Source organism: Sturnus vulgaris, chromosome 5 (assembly GCF_052056855.1).
Source record: "Sturnus vulgaris isolate bStuVul1 chromosome 5, bStuVul1.hap1, whole genome shotgun sequence".
Taxonomy (NCBI): domain Eukaryota; kingdom Metazoa; phylum Chordata; class Aves; order Passeriformes; family Sturnidae; genus Sturnus; species Sturnus vulgaris.
In genome coordinates this window covers 52,300,033-52,326,005 of record NC_142247.1, presented here as the reverse complement: position 1 = coordinate 52,326,005, position 25,973 = coordinate 52,300,033, and the positions used below count along the sequence as shown (strand labels likewise).

The 25,973-nt window shown below is 38.4% G+C and overlaps 1 protein-coding gene across 3 annotated transcripts in view; it reads right to left on the bottom strand.

Moving 5' to 3' along the window:
• Positions 1 to 12,873: 12,873 nt before the first annotated feature.
• CPED1 (cadherin like and PC-esterase domain containing 1) overlaps positions 12,874 to 25,973 on the bottom strand; it is a 154,360-nt gene continuing 141,260 nt past the window's right edge. For all 3 annotated transcript variants that reach the window (XM_088165705.1, XM_014877707.2, XM_088165706.1), the window contains exons 19-23: positions 22,351 to 22,571; positions 21,933 to 22,034; positions 21,617 to 21,704; positions 19,633 to 19,779; positions 12,874 to 16,013 (exon numbers count right to left, since the gene is read on the bottom strand). In XM_088165705.1, coding sequence (XP_088021831.1) covers positions 15,786 to 16,013; positions 19,633 to 19,779; positions 21,617 to 21,704; positions 21,933 to 22,034; positions 22,351 to 22,571 — 786 coding nt within the window. In that variant the 3' untranslated portion in view covers positions 12,874 to 15,785. The remainder of the gene's footprint in view (positions 16,014 to 19,632; positions 19,780 to 21,616; positions 21,705 to 21,932; positions 22,035 to 22,350; positions 22,572 to 25,973) is intronic.

Genomic DNA, 25,973 nt, shown 5'->3' with positions numbered 1-25,973 from the left:
TCTCTTTAAAAAGATAGTGCCTAGTGCTTTCACTATAATCAAGATTTGCTGTCTTATTAGATGCAAGTACGTACAAAGGTGACTTCTCCTAAACAAGTCACCCCTTTTGAAAGCTTTATTCAAATTATCTTCCTTCTCCTGAACTTCTGATGCCCATCAGAGCCATAAATATAACAGAACAAACTGCATTATCCTACCTGTACATAAAATGGGGTCATTATCCCCTTATCTTATGAAAATGAACAGAGGAAAACATATATCAGGTTTAGCTATGACATTTATCACACGTGGTGACCAAGCTCAAAATCTGCACTTCCAACACAAAAAGCATGCTTACAATCTCCCTCAGTGCTTGGCTGCATGATGTGCCATCATTCTGGGAATGGCAGACACGCCAAGTCTTTGCCTCGTTGGCAAAATAGTGGTACCCAAGCAGAGCCATTGCACCGTGGGGATAGTGAGAATACTGCACCCTCAGTGAGAAGGGACTTGAGGAGAGATGTGCAGACTCCCTGGACTTTGGGGCAAGGGTCCTCATGCACTTGGTGCAGTGCTCCCTCACTGTGCAGCATCTCTGTCAGGGGATTGTCTGTAGAGAAGTCTTCAATAAGAAGTAGAAGGAATGTTAGGAGAGGAAAAGAGAGATGCCCCTTCTGCCTTACCTGGCCCTCAAAGATCCCTCTGCCCCTTTTCCAGAGGTTTAACATTATTGCTGTTATTCATTTTACTATTTATACCTGAAAGTACACACTGCTGTTGATTCAGACATAGCATGCTGAGTTCACAAATGACTGGGACAGCAATTAAAGTGCATCCAGTAGTGACGCATTGTCAGGTGGAGGCCTCACATACAGACCTCACAAACATGTAATGATTCCAAAGCTACTTCTGAATACTATGTTTATAGTAGCTACAAAACACAGTATACAGAACCACCTTTTCTATGTGCAAGGATATATTAAAAAAGAGAGAAGTAGTTTCTGGAAGGTGAGGAAAGAGTAGGCATTCTTCTCACAATCCCTTCTGTTCTTGCCAAAGGATCCAGAAAAAACTAAGCTTTCTGGAGCCCATAACTTCAGATAGTTGCTGAATCAATTGCTAAGCAGGTCTTCTGGCAATTTACATCTATTGGTGATGTGCTGCCAGAAAGCTGGGGCTTAGGAAGAGAGGACTCAGTCTGACTTTTAGAGTATGATGTTTCCTGTGGTCACAAATCTGGAAGTAGTGTCCTGGGCTTACCTATATTTATATGAGCACTTGAGAATTGTTCATTTGTATTTGATAGCAGTGCACATTTGTGGTGTGAATGAATTTCCCTGGTTGTTTTGAGGATGATGAGAAATGCTCTTGGAGACAGGACATAATGAAAAAAGGATTTTTTTTCTGACTTAAAGTTTGCGTAATGTTTTCTTTGTACTTAAAGCAAAATAATTCAATTTTTTGTTGTTTTTTAGATCAAGTGTATGAGATTAGAGTAGACACTACTGGCTGGTGTTGCAGAAATTCTAGGTAATTCTAGGTAAGAAAGTAATTATGTAGTTTGGTGAAAAGAGTAGCTCAAGTGCATGGAAGAATCCAAATTACTTCAGTGCAGAGGGGACATTTGGAGGTATTCCTTATTTAGTTTCAAATCAGACTCCCCTAAGGATGTAACACCACTGCTTTGTTGATGTATGTGTAAGCTTTATACAGAAGTTCCTGAGATAAGCAGGATAAGGCACTGTGTGTGTGTGCTCATGCATGTTCCTGGTATACCCAGAAGCAGCATGCTTGCTCCCAGAGAGGTCACTGAATTTTAGGTATAATACAGGTAGAGAAAGGAGGAAGAATTGCTCCCCTAGGAGCAGTGCTGTCTACAACTCAATTATGTTCCTGCCCCAACTGGTAATTTGCATTAACACTTTCCACAGGACCCTTTCACAGATGATTTTGTTACTTCTCCTAGTAGAGACTTGATTCACACACACGGGACTGTTGCCATCCTGTGATGAGAGAATTGACATTCAGAGAGCTATTTAATTTTCTGGTCAGATGGCACATCATCATCAAAACCATGATCCTTGCTTTCTCATTGCTAATTCAATTTCTAATGAGCTGCTTATCATTTGAGTGAGGGTAATGATCGAAACAAGAATCTACTCAGTAACTGTGTAATACAAAGCTTTATTTGTTATCTTCTCATTCATCGAGGTATGGATATGTGCCTAATTTGCAAAGCTTTTGGTCCAGTGGTCAGACTACTTGCACCATAAATGTGAATTTACCTACAAGGCTACTTTAAACAGAAGAAGCTTAGGAAGAAATGTGAAAGAGTGGTATTGTGTCAACAACCACAGAAGAAGTCCCTTTCTACCCATAATGTGGTGGGAATGGGAAGAAATTAATTAATTAATTAATTAATGGGAAGAATTAATGGCCTACTTTTTCAAATTAAGAGCCTTCAAGTTATAGGACATAGCATTTAAAATATTCCAAATTCTAATAATTAATTACACACTTCCCCCTCATTCCCAATTCCAATGATCTCTCCCATTTCACTCATAAATTTCATCTTTTGTGCCTCAGCATTTTTGCTTTATGTCCCTGATAGTCCCTGTTGCACATCTTGCCCCATTTCCACTTAGCACTTTTTGACTGATAAAAATAAAAAAATATTAAAAATTTAAAACCTTATACAGTTACATTGTGGATAGTCCAAGGCCCATATAAAATGATATCTCTTCACTGGTAATGAGCACAGCAGATTTTAAAAATCAAGGTGCAAGAAACTCCCTAGTAAGAAAGCAATCTGTGCCTTCATAAATGCTCATTTTAACATCAAATGGTTACCGGATGCCTTGCACTAACAGGTTTTATAAGACTGTCAAAATTTTTGATTGGGTTAGATGACAAACATCAAATCCTTCTTCAAATCTTACTAAACCTTGCTAAGTGTTACATGTTACTTGTTTACTGAGTCACTTCTTTATTTCCTTTCCTCGGTGATCACCTTCTTCTCTCTTTCTAATAATTTTTCTTTTTTTTTTGGCTGGGCCTGGCACTGGAGTAAACAAACCCACTTAAATATCTTAACACTGTTGTCAAAGAAAGTCTTTCAGCTTTGGAAACTTTACCCTTCTTATATTCCTGCTGCTGTGATATCTCTCCACTGTTGCATAAGGCAGGGTAGTTGTGGTTTAAAATGTGTGTAGCCATGGGCAAGATGCCAAAGTCCACAGGGTTTAGACTCCCCAACTAATTGAACTCTGCTAAACTGACAAGTTATCAGAATATCAGGGGTTTAACATCTCAGCAACCTTGTAATAACATTGATCTAAATCATGCAAAAGTTAAGGCCATAGGGATAAAAGGGAATAGTTTGAGTTATTTGGGAATTTTTTTTCATTTTTATGCCTTTCCCATTGGTAGTTTCCTGTTGTGCTTATAATGATTTATTTGAAAGCATCCTTTTACTCCTGTGTTCTGAGATGTTTGAGCAGCTCAACAACTGCAAAAGCCTCCAGTGATCACCAGTGAGAATGGGGTCAGTGTGCAGCTCGAACACCTACAATTTCACCTTCTCCTGTGAGGAGAGATCAGTATTTCTTAGCGTGGCTTGGGCAGTAGCAACCATGCCTCGGGATTCATCCTGGAGAAGAGAGCAAGGCACCCTCCACCCCAACCCCTTTCAGGAGATAATATAGCCAGGTATTTGCTGGAAGAGACAAGCAGGATGTGCCTGGCCCAACATTGCCCTGGAGCATCCAGGTGTTGCCAGGACTCCATAAACACCTCTGATGGAAATGTCTCAGTGCCTTAAAAGTGCAGTGGTTAATCCTGACTCCCAGAGTGGCAATTTGTCATTCCCTCTGCATTTCCTGACCATTCTGTAGAGACAGGGCTGCTGCCCAGATACCTGAAATCTCTTGCTTCTTGCAGTTGATAGGGCATGTGAAAAATTCCCCAAAGTGTAAGGGAGCTCACAAACATGGCTGTAAAATTAAGTGCCACAGTGCCATAAATATCTGTTTTTAATAGTGTACACAGTATTAGGTTTCTCTTCTGAATGAAAAAATTATTTACAGCCTCAAAACCAAATTAATGACATCTTCTGTCTAGAAATTAGCATATTTCTATATTTCAATACACCTACAGAAAATGCTTTCAATCTATGTTATTGCTCAGAAAATTCAACTATATTGTGAATCAAAATTTTCCTGCCCTTTAGGTAGCAAAGGACAACAGGCAGGACCATCAAGTCCTTTAATTTCTCATTTCTGTAAATATAACCTATTTTATTTTCTAATTATCCTCAGCAATTACATTAGATTTTGCTTGGGCTCACCACTGCTTCAGCTGTGGTTGTTACTTTTGCATGTGAGAGTCTGAGCGAGTCTGACAGGTGCTTCACTGCTGTTGCTGATTTTTTTTTATCTATGGCTATTTATGTGGAAGTGATTAGGAAATATTTTTGGATAATGAACTTGGAGCATAAGCTATCTGTTATTTCTGAAAATTGTTTTCCAGTGCCAGACATCCATTATCTGTGTTTTAATGGAACATACACCCTCTTGAGCTGCTCTCTGGGAGATGTTATCTGCAAGGATCCTAGAGAGTCCATTTGGTCATGGACAAACATCATGGTGATATACAACAGGCCTGGTCCACACCAAAAAAAGGGATAATAAGCCTGTTTTCTAGAAATGACTATCTTTAGATCTTTACATCATCGTGTGTTTTCCAAGTCTTGTTACATTTCCATATCTGCTAGAACAAAGGGGAAGAAAGCCCTAGGGGTTTTCTAGTTTTATTATCACACAGCTGACTTGGTTAGCATGCAAATCTAGTATCTCTGTGCACTTCCTGCTTATCTCACCCTCAGGCTATACAGGATATCACAGCATGCTGGCCAATAGTGTAGGAGATTCAACAGGAAAGATTTTTAGACTGACTTGATGATACTTGTGCTTTGAAATACCATTTAATGGGCACATGTGATTAAAAGCTTTCATGATTGTAGAGGGAGCTTGAGTGTGTGATTCAGGTGCAAAAATACATGAAAGGGAAGTCAATTTTTTTTTTATTGCAGCTGTCACAAATTTTATATTGTCACAGTTATGAAGAACTGATATATTATTTTTATTTTGACATTTGAGATTGAAGATGATATTGTTAGCAATATCAACAGTAATGTCTCCTTATGGTAAATGTAGATATGGAGAATTAAGAATGCACTGATAAAGACAAAACAAAAAATATAAGCAGAATTTAAGGACAGAGAGTAAATACTCATCATGTATCTTTACCAATAAAAATTACTTTTACTCTTCTAGAAGCTGGTGAAGGCAAAAAATAATGCAGCATAGCTCAAAGGGAAGCCTGAATAAAAAATGTTAAGTGAATCACATGTATTCAAAATAGAAAGAAACGTATTCTCAGATGTGATGATAAAATCTTCAGAGCTTGCAAATATTCCATATGGTCTCTATTTTGTATCTGTTGCTACTTTCAAGGAATAAATGGTGCTATCTGTACAGTATAGATAAAGCAGAAAAATAAATGTCTGGTGAATCAAGCTATATCAGACTATATTTGCATCATATAAACTTAACAGTAAGTTAAGTACTGGATCAGATCCCTGCTGCAATATTGGAGGACAAAGATTCATTGTATTATTTGTGGCTATAGAAGGGTGTGTATTAAGTTTAAATTTAACTGCCTTACAAAAATAAGCAAATGGGCTTAAAAAAATATAATCAGATGTTAAATTACTCCCTAGCTGCAGAATCTGTCACTTTCAGAAAGTGGCCACGAACTATGGAAATAACTTTTTTATAGAAGCTTTAAGACCCTTAAAGCTTTACGCTGAGGTGATGTGTTACAAGGGGCACTGCTTTACAACAGGACTCCCGAGACCACTTATACATGTGTGACTGTGAGAGTTGGTGCAATTTACTCACCAAATCCCAAATCTGCCATGTTACAGGAATACAGCTCCACCTATTTAAATCAGGGGTCTCCACCTCAACAAAACAAAACTTCCCTTCCTTTAGTACACTGTCCCTGTATTAGAATCAGCTAAAAAGGAGGACATGGCTGTGTAAAGACACCATTTAATTTTGCCTATACAGGCACAGGAGTTGGAAGGATAGGTAGGATATGAACAGGTAGGATACATTTCTATGAAAATAGGAATTTGATGAAATTAATTAGCTGGAGAATAAAATGAGGGAGATCAAGGAAGACATGGATCTTGTAAGTGAAAATGAAAAACTGAAATGCATTACCACCTTATTTTATTTTTTTACTTTTTACAACTTTTGCTTCTACCAGGGTTCAGTTATGCAGCAGGCCTGTGTAAATACAGGCACATTGCCTTGCTCACCGCTTGTCCAAAATAAAGCTGATGGAGACCACCAGCTTCACCAGCTGAGAACTGGACACTAGTCAGCAGGCTAAGGTGATGTGTGGAGATTGGAAAATTAGGTTAGTCACTTGTTCATAGACAGAGGTGGTGGAAGAGGAGATGAAGAAATAAGGAAAAATAGTGGAAGTGGAAAAGAAAAAGCCAAAAGGTTATAGTAAGGAATATTCAAAGAAAGGCAGGAAAAGGAAAAGACTGGAAATTCTTTTGTAAGAGGATGACAATTACTTGTTTGCAGGATTCATCAGGATATGCCAGGAGAATCCATGAATTCCTTGCATGCAGTTATGTTCATAAAGGTGTGCACCTAAGTAAAGCATGAGCAAATCTGAAGAACTTTGGGCTTCAGAGGCTTGTCATTTTCTGACCATCTGGAGGATCTTGTTGGGAATCTTTTTAAACAAAAATGTAACCAGTTGGAAAAAGGAGTCTAGACATAATCAGGTCCACATATTGTACCTATGTGTAAGACATAGTATAATCTCCATTCTTGGCTAGATGGCCCTAAAATCTTTATGGATCCAGGAAGCAGATGCATTGATTGGAGTTGAATATGTGACCATAACAGGGCATTTTCTTAGATGCTTTCATAACAGTTGTCTCTGAATCTGTCACAAATAACCTGGAAAGATACGGAGAATTTCTGCTGGATATCTATATTTTCTTCAAATGTAATAAGTTATTATGTTGAAAAAGCCAGGATTGGACCTCAGATTCCTATTTCAGCTTGCATTGCTATCAATATTATTGTGTGATGAGAAAAACACTGCAAAAATTCTATCTGAAACAAACAAACAAACAAAAAGTCTAGATCCTTCAATATTACTTGGTGAAAGATTTGAAGACTCGAATCCCTATTTAAAATCTACCAGTGTTGTGTCATAGCATTTTTACTAGAGCCCTTGTAAATCAAGCCTTGATTTTTCTTTCATTTTATATTTCAGTGTGCTGCCACTTGGACATTAGCCATACTTTTCACTTCAGCAACTTGTCTGTGGCTGAATTACTGTCAAATCCTTAAATGTTCTATAGGACTTTTCTCCTCAGATCTTCTATGCTCTGTGTAGAAAGCCTTTGCTCAGCATAGGCAACGACAGCCTTGAATCAGGCAACAAATAGTCAGTGTGGTGTTTTCACTTACAAACATCCCAGAAAATGTGTGGTCAGGATGATGGAATGGGACAGGACCATCCTAGCTTCCCCAAGTCCCAAAAGGAGGCAGAGACCTCATTATGGTGTACAGAGCAAGGCTAGATCTTAAGTTTCCAAGTGGAATAAACTTAAGCAAATCCACGTCAGGTAGCATCTCTTCTGAAAAATAAAAGTCTTTCTAGATGTACAAGATACTGCCCTTGTCTGGCCTAAGGCAGTCACTTTGCTTGCCAAAGACTGTGCTGTGCTACTGCACTAACTCTTTTCCAGTAACTGCAGGACCACATTGTGTGGTGTTGAGATGGTGGTGCTGTTTTTTGGAGGTTGAGAGATTATAGGCAACTCTGCACCTTATTGACCCATAATCAAAACAGATTGTCTGGAGTTTGTCTAGTCAAAACTAGAAATGACTGTGAACTTGAGGGCTGATATTCTGTCCTTCATGCCTTAGGAAATAACCCAAGTGCCCAGGCTGGAGGAGCACGAAGATGGCATACCAGATACAAAGTGTGGTAATTGCAGCATTGTCTAGACAGATGCTCCCCTCCAGACTGGCTCCTGTGGAGTGGCAGATCACTCATTTCAATGACTTGCATCTCTACTGAATTTTAATTAATAGAAGTGTGAGGAGCAGGTGTTAACTTGTTCTATAGATTCACAGTAGTCCCTCGGGCTCCCTAGACACAGTTAGATAGAGTTACCAAACGCTTAGAAGTTCCTGCTTCTGAACCTTTTCATCTCATTTACAAACTTGTATGTGTAGCAGGTATTTATTCGCATTAAGAATATTACTTTGCAGCCAGGCGTTTAGACCCCAGGAAGAGAGTACAAGTCCACCAACAGCACGTCAGTGGGGATGGATGTGGTTTTACTGCATCATACTTGTGGGGAGATTGTCAGCTCCCTTCTGGCTCCAGCTCTCCAGTTGCCTTTCCCCTTTATGTCTTTGGGGATGCTACCATTCACCCTGTCATAACTGCTATCTCACAGCTGCCCCACTCAAACCATCTGAAATTGCACAAGTTAGTTTACAGTTTACAATTCAAAGAGGTCTCTTGTATACTGTATTTTTTTTAACTAAGTGAGGTAGAGAGCAATTACACGAACAGCTACACTCAGAGCAGTAATGTTGGGGGTGTATTTGTGTGTGAGGTAGGAAGAGATGCTAAGGGCACTAAATTTTTCATAGAGCCAAAATGGGGAATGTGGCCCTGTGGTTAGGCCCTTTTTTAAATGCCTATTAGACATTTTTCCTGCACAGTGGTCAGCAGTCCCTAAGTTGCTTGGGCTCACAATGCACTTCTGGTACAGAAATAAGGGCTAGAAGCTGGGGCCCTCAGTTACCAACCAGGTACCTATCTCTGATATGACCTCTAAACTTGAAAAAGAATTTCTGTTGTTTCCTGGAGTTAGGTGCCTGTCATCTTGGCTTTTCTCACAGAAACAGACATTCACCTAGCCCTCTTGTAAAGCAGTAGGTGGAGATTTATTCTTAATTTAGGCAAATGAAGGGTCTTAAACCGGTATATCCCATCCATGTAATGTTCTGCTCCCCTGCAGGACTGGCATCTCTCTGATCTAGTGCACTGTTAAACATATAAGCAGCTCCAGAAGCAGATGTTGAGAATGTTCCATGTTATCCATGCTGGAAAGCATCTCCTTGTGATGGTGGTAGTGGGCTTGTGATCAGGTTCCTGCAGTAAAGGAGCAGGAGGGGGATGCAAAAACATCTCTTATCTGCACAATGAATCCCACAGACACATCTCTGTTGAACTGACATTCTTCTCTCAAAACTTTAGGCACCAATCAGAAAAATCTGAGTTTCTTCAGGTTCCCCTTACAGTAAGCAATACTGTAGAAATAATAGACACCTCTAGAGAATAATTCAGATTTTGATCTTTCTGTAATGATTAGAAAGAAACCTAATGCGACCACAATCATAATTTCAATGCCTCTGTTAAATACGTAAAGTTAAGCAGGAAACTAGGTTTTGGTGCCTGAGAACAGTATCTAGAAGCTGTCATCCTTGATTTCCAGGCTGGCCTTGATCCAACAGGCAGGTTTTGAGTATGCCTGCAGGCTCTGCATTTCACAGCTGAAGGTGTGTTATTTTGATAACTCCATCAGGGCTACAGTATTGAAATGTTCTAGAGACTCAAGAGCCCTGCATTAAGAGGTTACCAGACCCTGACTCCTTGTTATTGCACAAAAATGATGCAATGTAGAATTTAGGGAACAGTAATGGTTGGAGCAGTAAGACCTGTTATGATTTAACCTTTTACCATCAGCAGTAAATCCACTTGTATGTATGTGTTTTATAAGAACTGGGCAGGACACAGTGTCAAAGGATGTTGAAACAGGATTTTACAGTAGCTAATAGATACCATTTGCTGTAAAGAGAGCTCAACAAAGGCCCTGAGATGAAAAAAACACATCTATCAGTCCACATAAATCATATTTAAATTGTAATCACCCCAGTGAAAACCTAAGTAGAGCACAACTGTGATTCTCTATTTCAGAGGAAACCGTTTGTGGGTTAAATCATGCTGGGTGCTGCATTATCTCATGGCCTGCAAGGTCAGGTTTTCAAGGCTTAAAGTGTTTTCCTTCCTGTTAGGATAAACAAGGATTGGCAGGTTTCGTTGAATATATTGGAGGCATTAGAGCTAGCATAACTAAAGCTTTATGTAAATATAAAGAAACTTTGAAACTGGCATATGGAAGTAAAGGAAAAATACAATTCAGAACTAATAAAAATTATCTCATCTGTTAGACGATTTGACTACCATCTGGAGAGGCTGCACAATCATTTTCAAGCAGAGTAGAAATATTACTTCAAACCGCAGAATCATAACAGAAATATTGAAGTTGATAATGACAAGAACAAAAGAAAATATAAAAGATGTTTTTGGAACATAGCAGGCGAGAAACTCTGCCACTTCCAACCCTCAGAATAACCATATCATTTACTAACTTTAAAGGGCTCCTGACAACATTAGTTTCACACATTTGATCTGTAGTGAGCTCTTCATAACTGCCCTTTGTCAAGAGGTGTCTGAGTCATTTTTCTTCCTCACTCAAGGATTTTAGTTCTTTAGTTTGGTCTTCACTCAGAGTTCACTCAGCATCCTTAGAGCAGCACTGGGACAGGCGGTGCTGTCAGACACTGAGCTGTTTTAACCACACAGACTGTGACTGCTCAAAACAGATAAAAAACCCACAATATTGAAAACACCATCTGCTGTGGGAATGTTGTCCCCACAATGAGGTATGGGAGGGAAATGCCCACTGCAGTGCCTGTGTGAACACACCTCACTCTGTTAGGCAGGAGCATGCAGAGCAGTTCCCTCCCTTCATTTCAGGCAAGCAAGCAGTAGGAAAAGAGTCTGTCAAAAGCTGGGAAAACACCTTGGTATTTGAGTTTTAGCTGAAAGGGAATGACTCCTGCTCCTCATTAGGGAAGTTCAGTAATAGAAGAAATAAAGGTGATGCTTAATAGATGCTATGTTTCATAAAGACTTCCAATTTTATTTAGACATATGCTTGATCTTCAGTTCATGAATAATATTTTGTCCCTTGCCAAGGCTGTTGAACATGCTTGAGGGATTGCCGGAGGGGCTGCCCACAGGTGCCAAGAGCTGGCCAAACAGTCAGAAGAAAAAACATAGAAATGGGAGAAGTCCATCACAACAGAAACTTGTGCTGCAGACAACCCTGCTGTGACCCCACAAGCCCATCTTGACCATTGTAGTTAATGACTTGAGTAGTTTTCTAGGGCACTTAGCTCCAGACTGACATGTAGTACTATTTTTAGTACAAACTAATCACAGGCAAGTAAGCCTAAAATGCACAGTGTCTTTTTACTGTGTAGTCAGAGCTTTTCTGTTCCATGGATACTGTGAAAGTACCAGCAAATATGTACCACCACCAATAAATAGCTATGCCTGCATTTTACACAGACTGTTCTGGTGCTTGGAAGATTTACACAGGTAAAAAGTACAGTGGAGCTTGAAAAATGGATTATTGCTTGGCAAAGGCAACCTCCATGAAGAGCTAAGTGCTAGTGCAAACTAACTACTTAATACAACACAGCTGTTTTAAATTCGTCAAAGAAAATCACTGCCCTAGTCAAGAGGCTCTTTCTACCCCTGCTGTATTCTAGTGCTTTTGGGCTTGACAAAAATATATTTTGAAAATTCAGACTGAATTTGCATCAATTATATCTCAGATTTCTCAGAAGTTGTTAGTCTGACAAAACACAAATTTTTAAGGTCATCTGAAAGAAAGGCTGATGTGGAGTAGAGCAGGTGCAGATAGCCAGTGAGGTAAAACAAGCCAGATGCAAAGCTAGCAGGCAAACAAAAAGGTAAGACCATATTTTTCATGTGACCCTACAGACTTGTTTAGCAGTTTGAGTCTATGCCAAATAGTTCACTGCACCTCTAAAAATTGCTTTACTCTAAAAGAGTAATCTGAAAGATCCCTGGACTGCAGTCAACTTAATATCACACATATCTGCATCTTCAAAGCATTCTCTTTGGCTTAACATAGCAACAGAATCATAACTATTAGTGGTTATTTCAACCTTGAGGTAATTTGATGCCTCACTACCCCACCCACTAAGCAAATAAACTTACTTTGATGTCCCTTTAATGTGTCACAGAAGAGAGAAATAAAGGCCTTGTATTTAACAGTGTGAAAGATTATTCTGAAGATTATAATTTTCAAATGAATACCAAGACTAAATGTTGTATTCGTAGTCCATTCTTTCAGCTCCCTGAAATCTACCAACTCTGATGACAGAGATGACTTGCCAAGGCATTTCCCTACAAAATGGGAAATATTTTTTATTCCAGTCAGTCATTTATTCCAAAGATATTTATTAAGATGGACTTGATCATGGTGGCCAGGTACCCTGTAAGGCTCTAGCCCAATTCACTCTTCAACATCTACATGAGAGGTGAGTTGCAACTTACTGGACACTGGTAAATCATGCTCCAGCTTCAGCTAAAGGCATGCAATAATAACTGAGACTACTGCCCTGTATATCAGAGTATTTATTTTGCAACACAGTTCCATTCTTTCTCTGTCTGTAGCTAAAGTATGCCCTAGTTCTGTTCTAAACTCCACATGCTGCCGGGCAGACAATGAGCAGGAAACCCCACTTCTCAGAAGACTTGTTCCCCAGCTTAAATATTTCAATTCTACCACTAATTCCAGGGCCACTCATGTCTGTATTAGGAGGTGGAACTTAACATGATAGCTAAGTCCTTCGCTATTTTAATAGTAAGTAATGGGACTAAGGTAGATATATGGACTATAGGAACACTGCAGTGTTTATTCAGGTACAATGTTACAGCAGATATAATAGTTCTAGAGTAAACTGTAGACAGCAACACGTGATCTCACTGGAATTCAAACACAGTCATCCTTTTTTGACTTAATCCATAAATTTTAATGCATATGAGCAAGCAATCCTTGCATGTCAATCTCAACTCTCATCTTTCATATACATAGAGATACTAGATATATTTTAAAGTTAAGTAAAAAAAATGTAGCTTAGTATCCTTTGTTTATTCCTCAGACTACATGGATCATACATAGTGTTGGAAAAAGCTTATTCAAAGAACTCGTTTAAATAAAGATCAATTTGCAAATTGTACCAATGACTTTGTACAGACAAATAAATGTACATAGACATGTAAAAAATAGAAAATGCACAGGAAAATATGCACTTAATAAATTTGAAAAATATTAAGATTTTGAAAGCATTAAGACATCTGGGCGTATAGCACATGTAAACCATTTTGTGGTAAAACCAGAACTGATGAATTGCACAATCACTGGTATCCACTACAGTGTAATATAAGTCAGCTCTTTCCTGTACTCACTAAGCTGATGCTTCAGCAATAGGTTTTGGCAAAAACAAAACCAAAACCAAAAAAACAAAAAAACCAACCAAAACACCAAAATAAACAAAAACATAAAACCCAGTTAATGCATTAAAAAGATTTGTGTTCAGAACAGTAACAGCATGTGGATTTAAATGAGCTGCAATAAAAATCTTATCAGAAGCAGAACTATAATGCACCTGTCATCAATCATCTTAATACCAAAGACATCTGGCTTTATTTTGCATCTACTAATATTAATGATGATATTCTATCCTTCAGCTTTAAGGCCATGCAGCCCTGGATTTTCAGACCCAAAAGAATATATTACATCATTTACATACAATTATATTCTTTAGATAATCATATTGCTCAAAACCAAATGCTGACATTTTCAGTATTTACACACAGCTCCCGACCCATTTTTCATGTAGATCTCCATGCTGGGGAAAACCTTACAATGAAATTTGGGGATATTTGCTGTAAGCAATCAGCAGCATATTATACAGAAACAATCATACTATCTCAATAATTTTGTCATTATCTAAATTAGGAGCTTTTTCAATATACAGAAAGGTGCCTTAAATTAGGTATTCCAGATCCTATTTTGGAGGATACTCTATGTCATCTAGGATTCCAAACTCCATATTGCATGACAATTTCCTATTATAACTTTACATATCTTACCTGAAGAAGCACAAATTCACAAAACTATAGCTGAGCATCCAGACTGTTGGTAGATACAGGATCTTAGGCAAATACTAAATGTTGTGCCATGAATTATTAGCCCTACTTCTATACAGGGTAGCCCCTCTGTGTGCTACTAAGGCATGTAAGATGATCATTAGTTCCTTGCTACAATATGTTTATTCCCTGACGTTACTTGTGGCTTCCTTTCCCAAAATAGAAGCTAGTGGAGGATTATATGCAAAATTGTGATAGGGAAGCACAACATAGAACTCAGCAGATCCTTAGTTAGACTTGCACTTGCCTGGTTAAAACACCCTTCTCTAATGCATGGTGGTAGAGTGGTGCCTTGATTGCCTGCTGTGTGACTGGAGGAATAAAAATCCATAACTGGATAATTTGTAGGAATAGCAGTCCCGTGGGCTGCCACTAACCTTTCACCCAGCAGCTAATCCTGCATTGTGCACGGTTTCTCATTGGGCACTACAGCTGTGAATGAGTGAGCTGCCAGTGCTGTGGGACCAGCACACAGCTTCTCCCTGGAGTGTCACTCACAGAAGGTCTGCAAACACTGGGAATGTAGCTGGGCTACAGCATGAAACTGCAGTTCAAAGAAGGTCTGAACTGAAACGGGCATTCAGAGAAGGTCTTATCTGTGCCAAGCAAGAGATGCTGGCAGTGTATTTTGCTGCCATCACATCACACACTTCTTATGATAGATGAATTACCAGATCCTGAAATTCTTGTGTGCTTGCAAGTTGGATTTTTGTTATGTTTGTGGTACTGGCTTCACACATTGGCAAGTATTTTATAAAAAATCATTAAAGAAATGGCACTTCCGTGCAGGAAGAGTACTTGATTGGCTTACAGACCAAGGTAGACACTGAAGCACTTATCTAAGCATTCTTCCTGCATATGGACACCCTCCTAAACTGGGACCATAAATAAATTTATGTCAACAAATTTACTATACTTACATGTTACATTGAGACTGTTACAATCAATCTCAAGTGTAGGTTACCTATCTCCCTATTAGCTTCTGAACATGCAAAAAAGTAGATATCTGTTCCATCTAAGTTACAAAGAAGAGATGTGTTTTCACTAAGAATACTAGAGTTCAAAACTCAGCATCACCAGTAATATGCTAATAGACATTTTCAGATTCTACAAACCAAATGTCTAAACAGAAAAGATTTGATATGGAAGGGAAACCTGTCCACATTAAATAAAACTCTTTCAAATGGAATGTAGTCAGTTTCTAAATACATTCAAATATTACAGTGTCTCTATAAATAGAAAACTAGATAGTGCTGAAGACCTAAAACAGCCCTTTCCAAATGTTCAAGTCAATATATAGATCTCTTTTTACTATCAATAATACACACTTGCTTGAACTACAGCTTTTCTAGTCTTTGGAAACAGTTCAAGTAACTTCCCCTCTTCTCTCCTTTGCAACTCTCCATCTTCCATTTTCACACAACAGAGTCACCAGGGCTTATCTTAATTTCACAAGGTTTTTGGAAAAATACGTTCCAAACTCTCTTTGTGTGCATGCAGTCAATCAAGGAAGCATATAATAAATCCACTGTGGTCCTTCAACTGTCACTCAGGCAGTGGCACTTCTCTAGTCTCGGTGCTATATCCAAGAGAGGCTATGTGCTGACAAACTGCCTCTTACTTGCACAGAGCCTGCTGAGAAGGATTTCAGAATACACTTGATTTATTGGACCTCGGACATGATATGGGGACTGAGAATTTGTTGCATAGTCCTGCAGTTGTGATGGTTTGCTTTGACTGCCGAAATATTTCCCCAGTGTATAGTGCCTCGATAACGTCATTGTTATGTGTGGCCTTTCTTCAGAGGGATTGGATTTCACCACCTGCAAAAGAAATGACATATGTGAGTGCTTTCTGCCTGCACCTAGAAAGACAGACACACAGCTGTTTGTGTAGAAATGCTGAGGCAGTTGTCCATGAAGCAGGTCCTGATACTCCTACCTTGAGGCACAAGTTGCTCATAAACATTATTTTAATTGCCAACTTATTATGTTGCAAACTTGCAAACTAACTAAAGAGCAAGATCTTAATTTTTGAAATCTACATGCTCATTATACTCCGTTGTTTGACTTTGTAATGCCTTTGTGTATTAGACTCTGTTCTCTTCATTAGAGACAATTTACCTAAAACAGTAAAATTCATACTAAACAGCTAGTCTGTATATTTTTAGCATGTGGAAAAACAAACTCATGCCTGCTCCAAATTGCAGAAAGGTTTAAATCTTGCTCTGATACCAAGCCCTTGAGGAACATATAACGTGGCTCAGCTATAAGCCATGTGAGAATGCCTCATTCTGAAGTCTTGATGCAAACCTGGCCCAGCTCCACATTGAGATGAAAACCCTCATGTGTTGTGTTTCTTCAAGAAGGGAGTTATGGTGCAATTTAACATTCCTTTCCCCAGAACACCACAGGGACAGAACCACAACATGATTCAGTAACTTATTGTTGAAGAATGCTTCACTTTGGCCTCTGAAATATGTATAAAGTTCTGGGATGATTTTATTCAACTTGTATGGAATAAAAACATACTCATGGGACTAACAAGTCAGAAAATGAAAGGTATGGTTGTCAGGAGCTTAACAACTGGAGGGATGATCCCCTGTGAAATGCTGAAGGTCTTGTCTCAGTGAATACCCAGTCACTGATGAATAATGAAGCAGCTTTGAGAGAGACAAAACTTTAGAACCTTGCAGATAATATGCAGGGCAGAGGATCTCAGCCCAGGCAGTGGCAAACCCAGAGAATGCAGAAAAGATGGTTAACTTATTTTTAAAATAGTATATATATGCTGACTTGATAGCTCTGATGTCCATGAGTTTTCCTGCTATATCAATCACAGCAGACACATGAAAATGCAGAATTCGTTTATTAATGAACATATTTATGCATGTTAGCTTTTAATAATATAATATATATTTACTGTCACTGAACAATCAAAATCAACACTCATATGTGGTGAAGCTTATAATAAATTAAATAAATAATACAAAATTAGGTGTGAGTGAAGAAATAACATATGCAAAGGCTTGAAAGACTGAGCAGAGAGACTATGAGGGAGCTGGCAGAACTGAAAACAGGAATTATCCATGTAGAAAATTAATATATCCTCTGATCAATTTCATACAGCTAAGCCAAGGGCTATTATTTGTTTGCATGCAATTATGTATGTTCATTTTTCTAAATTAGTGCCTTAGATCTTACAATTATTTCAAAATGATGCCACCTTGAACCAATCACCCAAACTGCATTCCTGTTAGGCATAATCTCACAGGAATGCAATCTAATGTTCACCCAGCCACCAGCAGCCAGACACTGATTAAGATACAAAAATCCCAAAGTTGCTAATTTCTGTGCAGTGATTATGATTTCACTGCCACTAAAATAGGAAATAAATCTGAATTTTAAAATAGTTCCTGTAATAATTGTATAGTGCTGATATCCATAAGAATTTTCAAAGAATGAGGCAGATAAAAAAATCAAGTTTTCATGTGTGCATAGAACTAGAATTATGCTAGGGTTATGCAAGATATTTTATCCCAGCTCAGTATAATCCCTGTGAAAGTCCAGATCCCTTAGAAATCTGAGCAAAGATTGTAAAGTCTACAGAGATGGAGATTTCTGTGCTATCAGGGTCACCTGAGACTCTCTGAAATGTGTGGGTGGGAACTCAAATAATTCTTCAGGCCATTCAGAGGAAATAGCTTTCTCTTCAGTGAGCTAGTGAGAACTAAATGAGAACTGCTGAAGGCGTTTCAGTTCTTGTTTTTTGAGTGCACAGTTTGGCCAGTCCTCCATTCCTGCACAGCCATGCTTTAGCTTGGATGGCATTTATAGAGGGGTGCCATCTTCTGAGACTTTAGGAATTTCCATTTTTAAGAGAAAGAAAGTGAAAGTACAAAGCACAAGATTTAATCTGCTTCATCTGGTTTCAGAAAACATGAAAAGTGCTGGGGTTTTACACAGTGTTCTTGGCTTTATCCTTGGGGGCAAAATGCCATTTTTCTGGTGCAAACTGCTTCAGCACCTAATGAAAACTTCACTAGCCAGGATGCAAAAATAAGCTGATGACAAAACTATTAAAACTAATGAAGTATCAAAAGGACTCAAAGACTTTCTTTTTGCTTTCCTCAAGGATCAAATCTGGTTTTTGTTGCATGATGGATTCTAATGGGCATATCTATAGCTCTTTCAGGCACCTCTCAAGCCTCATTAATAACACCTCTGTGAGCCAAATTCTCCCCTGATCCTCCCCAGAAACTCATGCTCTGTTGAGATTCCTTCAGCATAGAAGCAAGACTAACTCTGCACATGAGCTCATACAAAATGATGGAGGAGTACATGAAAAATGCTGATGACTGATCACGCACTGCTGTTTTTCTACCCAGTTCCATACAAAGCATTTGAAATATCTAATTTTGAAGCTCTCTGTTTCACTCACAAGATCTGTGGAAATGGCAAACATCAGCAATCAGCAATCATGCACAAAAACACCACCATCTAGGTTCTAGATAAAAAAGGGTCAGTAAAGCTGTCTGGGTAAAATGGAGGGAAACATTTGCTCCATGGAACTATTTATCAATCACGTAAATATCTGCTCTGTGACTTACTCCCTCTTTTCCAGCTTCATTTGGACTGAGCTATGTTTGTGCCTCTCAAGTATTGAGCAGAGTATATTAGAGAACTGGTTAACTAACCACACTGCTGGTGTTGGCCCCAAAGCATGATAGAGGCCATGGCACTAGCCTGAAAACACGTGAGCTGCCATGAAGTCTGAGGTGGAAACCAGCTGTGAGGCTGACACATGGCACATGAGCTCACATGTGTCTGATAACACTCCCCAAAAAATTCTGTAGGTTTTAGTCCAGAAAGCAGGACTACGGGTGTGAGTGAGAACAAGTAATCTCCCTTTCTGTTTGTACAGTGGATCATGGTAACTATTCCAGATAATTTTTTTCTCAGACATAGGAAAACAGATATACAGCAGTAAGATTGGTTCTTAAATTTTAAGCTCCGTTTTAACTGTACTTATGGTCTCATGTAAGTGTGCTGAGCTGTTCAGTTAGGAATGCATCAGTCAAAAACCCGTGAGACTGAGTAAAACGAGAAACTGAGTCCATGCAGAAATAGCAGAGATATATAACACATAACAAATAATACAGGAACCTGAAAATGGTGCAACATTCTTTTATATGAGTTACCTTTGCAGAAGGGCAAGCTTATTTTTATGTCACCATGCCAGCAGTTCAGCATGTCCTTGGGTTGCCTTTCACTGTGAGCAGTGACAGATAAGTGCCACCATACAAACTGCTTTCGCCACGTTTTGTATTCAGGCCTAACTTTGAGTGACAGACGCTGACCTCACCAGATACCTTCTTGTTTCTAAGATCTGACAGTCAAAATATCTTAACTACCCAGGAATGATATAAACGTAAACTATTACCTCATGGAAATGGCAGCCGCACTTCCCTCGCAGGAATTCTTTGTAACGTCCCATGGTGATGACAAATGTGTCAACCACTTCATAGCCCAAATTTTTTGCTGTATCCAGAATAATCAAGTTTTCATTCCACAATTTTTGCACTTCTGCCTGCATTCCAGATAAAATGTTGCAATGGCTTGTCAGAAGGACTGTTTAAAGGTTATTGTGTCATGGAAAAAATAGCAAAATTGTGTTTTGAATAAGCAATTATGTTATACTACAGACACGGATTACTATAAATTCACTCTTGATAAAAGCTACTACTCCAAGACTGATGTAGTCAGTAGGGTTTTTTAGAGAAATTATAATTACTTTCCAGTAGATGTGCAGCTTCCTTTATAGGAAGATTTCATGACTGTTTAAAATATAAATCTTGGGTAATGGTTTGTAACATGTATTTCACTAATATGAGGTGTAATTCAGAAAAAAATTCCACTAATAAAGTTTGTCTGTAACAAATGGTGAAACCACTCCTTTAAAGAAAAATTCAGCTTCAAATCAAATTCATTGAAGCAGTTGCTTAAAAGGGACTATAGGACCATAGGTATCTTAAATATGGTTATACTGAAGAGCAGATTATTACTTCTGAATATATTTCAGGAAGACCAAGAATAGAAAAACAGTTAGCCATAAAGTTGGTGAGGCAGTGGATTCGACACGGCAGACAAAAGGCCTTTGAGAGTAGCTGGGGTAATCCTGAAGCCTAGAGCATACAAACCAGATGGGTAATTTGGCATATGATTCCAATATTGAAAGGAAAAAGAATGTTGGTTATGCACTGTAGCTGATTTCTGGAGTTTTGTAAATTTAATGAATAAGAAAAAGTCTTAGGAAGCCTTTAATACTCTATCCTTGTGTCACATACCCTGAATTGAAGCTCTTCATCCTAGGATTGAATTTTGTGAAAACTATGACAGGAGCTATGAAAATGTTTCTTCGTGATGATGACAACAATTTCCTTACTCTTCTATTTAGGTTCTCCAGATAAATTAGGAAAATGGTTTGAATCAATAAGAAGGCATTCACTAGAGACAAGGCAGATAGGCAGTACTAACTTAGAAAGAATGGGAAAATCCAACAGGGCAGTCTGTAGCAAAGAGAAGGGTGAGAGTAGCAGGAAGTCATATGCTAAATACAGCAGAGTGTTTTGGTTGCAAAAGAATGTGGGTGCTAGTCCCCAGCACAAGAAGTGCTGTACATAATCTGTGAAAGGCAGTAATTTTCTCTTTTCAACACCTGGGAATAGCTGGAGCATGATACACAGCACTGGTAGGCATCATTTACTCTGTTCTGCCTTCCAGTGCTTCTCATCCAGGCATTTTATGTGTGTTCGATAGAGAATCATTGTCCAAGTTGTAAATAAAAATAATTAATTGAGTTACACAGTGCATTGAAATGAGCACGTTTGTTACTCTGAGAGTCTTGGATATGATTTAAACTGATTGTAACATCTGATTAACGTGCAAATAACAGGCTGGATTCACTGGTACATTCCAGCTGCTCTGTAATGTTCTGGCTTCATAGGTGGGTCAAGATAGATTTATTGAGTTGTGCAATCCAGACAAGTGAATTGGATCCAGCAGTAACCATGGAGGAAGCCTGGGGAGGGCCTATGCACAATGTAGTATGAGGAGCAATCTGCTTATCCCCAGCACAATCTCTGAATTTTGGCAGCAGGATTAATATTGGAGCTTCCTCTGGTTCTTGAGACAGCTGACTAAGCATGACATCTCAAATGGGTCTCTGATTGCAGCAGAATCCATGAAATAAGGAAATTGGTTTGAAACCCTATTAGTAAATAGTATGAGCAAATACAAACATTAATCGTCCTTTGATCCATTTACACTGTGCTCAGCAGACATAACATATTTTGACCAGACAGCAAAATTAATGATGGCATGACAAGTATTCCATGAAAATGCGATCAAAATGTACTGTAGCTTACCTGTGATAGAGAATGGACTCCATCCACTGGAAGGTGAAAGCCCATCCCTATGGATTTGACAATTACCAGGATGTTTGATAGATTTTCCCTGTTTTGCAAATTTAAAAAAAAACAAGGACACATATTTTACTTATGCCTTCAATCCATGACCAGCACACAGACACATCAAAAGACAATACAAGTTTTATTTTTTTCCAAGTCACTTAACTACACACCTATGAAAAAAACAAATTAAAAGCTTGTATTTAAAAATTTTTGTTGTTTCTCAAAATTTATCATATCAAAAACTGGAATAACACCAAGTACATAACATTACCTGTTCAACACCTTTTGAATAATTTGCAGGTGATTGGAGTTAAGCCACTGAACACCACCTACAATTAACACGGTCTGGTGTGTGTTCTCCAGGGGACGTGATCTGAAACCCAGAAAAGAAAAACAACACATGTTGCTTGAAACAGATGGCAAATATTTTAACTACATTGCTTTGCATTTCACTGAACTGTATCTGGCACCCTGATCAGATGCCTGATGTAATTTTCAGCTATTTTTTAACCACACAATATGGTCTGTGCATGTTATGTTTTATTGTTTACTGACTTTAATTGTAAAATGTGTTAAACACATTCATGAATAGAATGATAATACAAACAAATACAGATACAGATACAGATACAGATACAGATACAGATACAGATACAGATACAGATACAGATACAGAGTTTGTGCAGTACCTCTGCAGCAGCTGTTCTAGTGCTTTTTCAAAAGTTGGCCTCTGGTTTGCATTCATCCAGAACTGGGGGTAGTAGGAGTAACTGATAAATGTTTTCCCCTCATTGATATTGTGATAACATTTAACATCATGAGTCTTCTGCCATTCCTGAAGAGTCTTATTCACTCTTTCAATTAGATAATACATCATGCCTCTGTTAGTTGAGTCACCTATAAAAAGAATCTTCAGATGGAAGAGATAAGACTTAAAAGTTGCACAATCCAGAAACCAAAAGCTAATAGAAGAATACAGGTAGTTGGGAGGTTTTTAAATGCTTCTCATAATATCCAGACATATCTTTGTAAACTGCAAGTACCCTGGCATCTTAATACTAAATTTAGCAAAATCGGTGTGATTTGATTAATAAAAAAGCTTTATTATGTATTTTAAAGGCAAAAAGTACAGGTTATAGATGACTATAGCTGCAAAATTTGCCCTGCATCTTTCATCCTTGGTGATAATTTCTTTTGCTTAAGTTTATATTTACTTCTAATTGCTAGTACACAATTGCACTCATGATTGCTTGCAGCTTCCTGCCTTTTTTCCTAAAATTTTTCATGTGGTTTGTTCCTACACAGCATGCATTGGTCTTCTATAAATGGGATTCATTAGAATTTATACCAAAGTAACACACCCACACCCACACACCTCATGAAGGATGCAGCTGCTGCCTTATTTGTAGAGGGATGGTCTTTCTGCAGGTTCAAAGGGGAAAGAAAAGGGAGTTATTTGGGTGGAGGATCATCTGAATAGAGTCCTGTCATGTGTGATGTGACCAGAAAGCATCATGGCTTGAAGGGAGCTAGAAATCTTGCCAGGATGACAGTACTTTAAGTATAGCAGTCTCTGCTGGACTACCCTGAACTTGCAAATGAATAAAGTTAAATTTGGGTTTACTCCTACTCATTCTGTAGATTCATCTGAAAAAACGAACATCTCTGTATGGGGACACTACAGAATCGAAAGTGTTGTAGTAATTTTATTGTAATGCTTTTTCCCTATTTTGAGTGGATAGGACTAGAATTTCCTTCTGATGAAGCAGGTAATAGAAAGCAAGTCCAAAGAGTAGGAGAACCCACGTTCACTGTGGTTTGCCAGTGAAACTGTGGGCAGAATCAATTACCCCAATCAGCTCAGCCAGAAATCCACAAAGAGGAGCAAACAAGTAAAACTGAGATTAAGAAACCCCACAGAGCCATCACACAGTAACAGCCCTGTTCTCTGCACAGAAGTACTCAGCTTCTTCTACCTCCTCTGGCACTCAGGGTAGTAGGCATCCCATAACTTGGGATTTTGTTGTTTCGTTCCTTAATTTGATTTGGAGTTTGATGTATTACCACTTACACCTTGAATATTTGATTATGCAAAAAAAATTCAGGCTGCATAAGATGACATGTTTAAAGATATATTTCCAAAGGTTTTTTTTAGAGATTTTATATGGTAGAGGTATTTTGGACTACACTAATCTAACACATTTATCTATTTATCTATCTATTCCCTTCAGGAATGTCAGTTTTGAAAACTGATTCCACTTCCCACTATTAACCTATTGTGATTAAAAATAAGCCACAACAGTGTACCAATGATACTTCCCACAGAAGAGAAGGAATATCAGATGAGCCTACCCTCATCTGATGTTAATAACAAGAACATACATGACAATGCCTTCAACTTGCCATGCCTTGCCCATTGTGGGCTGCAGAGAAGTCCTTGATAGATTATGTATGGTAGTAAACAAATAAAAATTAGCACTGAGATCAGAGGATCTTCTAACTCCCATCTTGGACCTCTCAAAGCCACTTCATAGAGGATATTCTTAAACAGCTACTGTTCACACTGTTATTGCACAAGTATTTCTCTTACACGCAAGGGAGTTTCCAGCTTTCCACATCATGTCAGAAGAAACCTCTTTAAATCAAGCATAATATGACTCACAGAAGTCAAGGATCCTTGGATCCATGGAAGGACTGGTCGGATATTCTCTCTTTCCCTCTCTGACAGACACACACATGCATAAAATTATTTACAATTAGGAAGAGAGTCCATGCTTAGAATATGTCCTAATTCTAAAGTAGGTTAACTTGAGGTTTTAAGCAACCATTCTTCTAGGTTGCAAAATCTTTTGATTCTCCAGCCAGTCTATACCCATGTCTCTTTAATCTCCATTTCATAAGCCCATCACTATAGTATCTTGATGAATATCTATTTAAAAAGCAATTCTCAGATATTCTCAAGCAAGGACATCATGAGCTTGTAATGTGGGTGAGAACATTTCTGTAAAAACCCAACACATCATTAGCAGAATAACAAACAGGCCCTACCAGGTTACACACATACAGCAGTCAGTAGAACATATAAGACTGCTTCTCTTCTAGTATCACATTACACCATTTGTTATCACAGCACATGGGAACTGCAAAGAAGCATATTCAACTATTAATTATATGAAACTGGCAGATGGGAAATTTTTATCTCATTCGTGTGACTAGAATTCTCATCATTGTTTTCTTCTGACTATATTTGATCTAATCTCATGTACTATTGATTTCAAATAGCAGGACAACAACTTCCATGGAAAAAAAAAAGAAAACGACCATGGCTATGTCAATGAACATGATGCACAGATGTCTTTTTTTGCTAACACTGTGCAGTTTAGGTGTGAAGAGTCATGCCAAACATTTCCTAAGTCTCAAACACTGCAGAGCATCAAAGATTAAGATCTCTTTCCCAATTTTTTTTAATGTCAAAATTAGAGCAAAACACATACACACATCCCAATCGACACTGTTACATGATTTAGCATTTCAGGGCTTTGCAATTTTTCTATACCTACATAGGTACATACACATAAACAGTGGACCCATGAATGAATTTTCACATCTGCCCTGGAGTACCTTTCTGGCCAAAATCTAGAGATGGAAGTGCACTATGTGCAGTCATTTAGTGAACCCCTACCAGAAGAAATGATCATGTCTTAAAGTGGCAGGTCTAGTCTGGAAATGCCATTATACTGGGCACCATATGAAACTATCACGTGGGCCTTGGCATATTACTATTGTTGTTGTTGTCCTGATGTTCTGACAATAGGAGTCAGAGCAGATTCCTTTAGAGCAATTAGCATAACTAGATGAAACAGACAACTGTTAAGGCCCTGACATACATCTTCAAATACCATTGCAAGACTGATGAGACTGCACTAAGCCTATTTCCAAATCAGGAATGAGAAAGATAGCAACATCACACCGGCTAAGAATACAGGCTGTACCACTAGGGAAATTAACCTAGACTTTTAGAAACAGGTCTGCTAAGAGAATAGTCAAGGCTTGCTGCAAGTGGGAAAGAAAGAAATGAGCCAAAGTGGAGTTGTGGTTGTAGAGAAAGACAGATCAAAAGGGGAGGTCATCCTTAAAGATGTCAGACAATTATAGTAACCAGATTAGCTTACAGTCATGAAGTCTGATTGTTCAAGTATGAGCCACATCAGGACTGTACCACTGGCATCAGTCAGATTTGTTTAACTCTGTCTTCCACGGTGAAATCACATTTTTTGAAAGGTATGAAAACTAGGTCTGCAATATGTGAAAC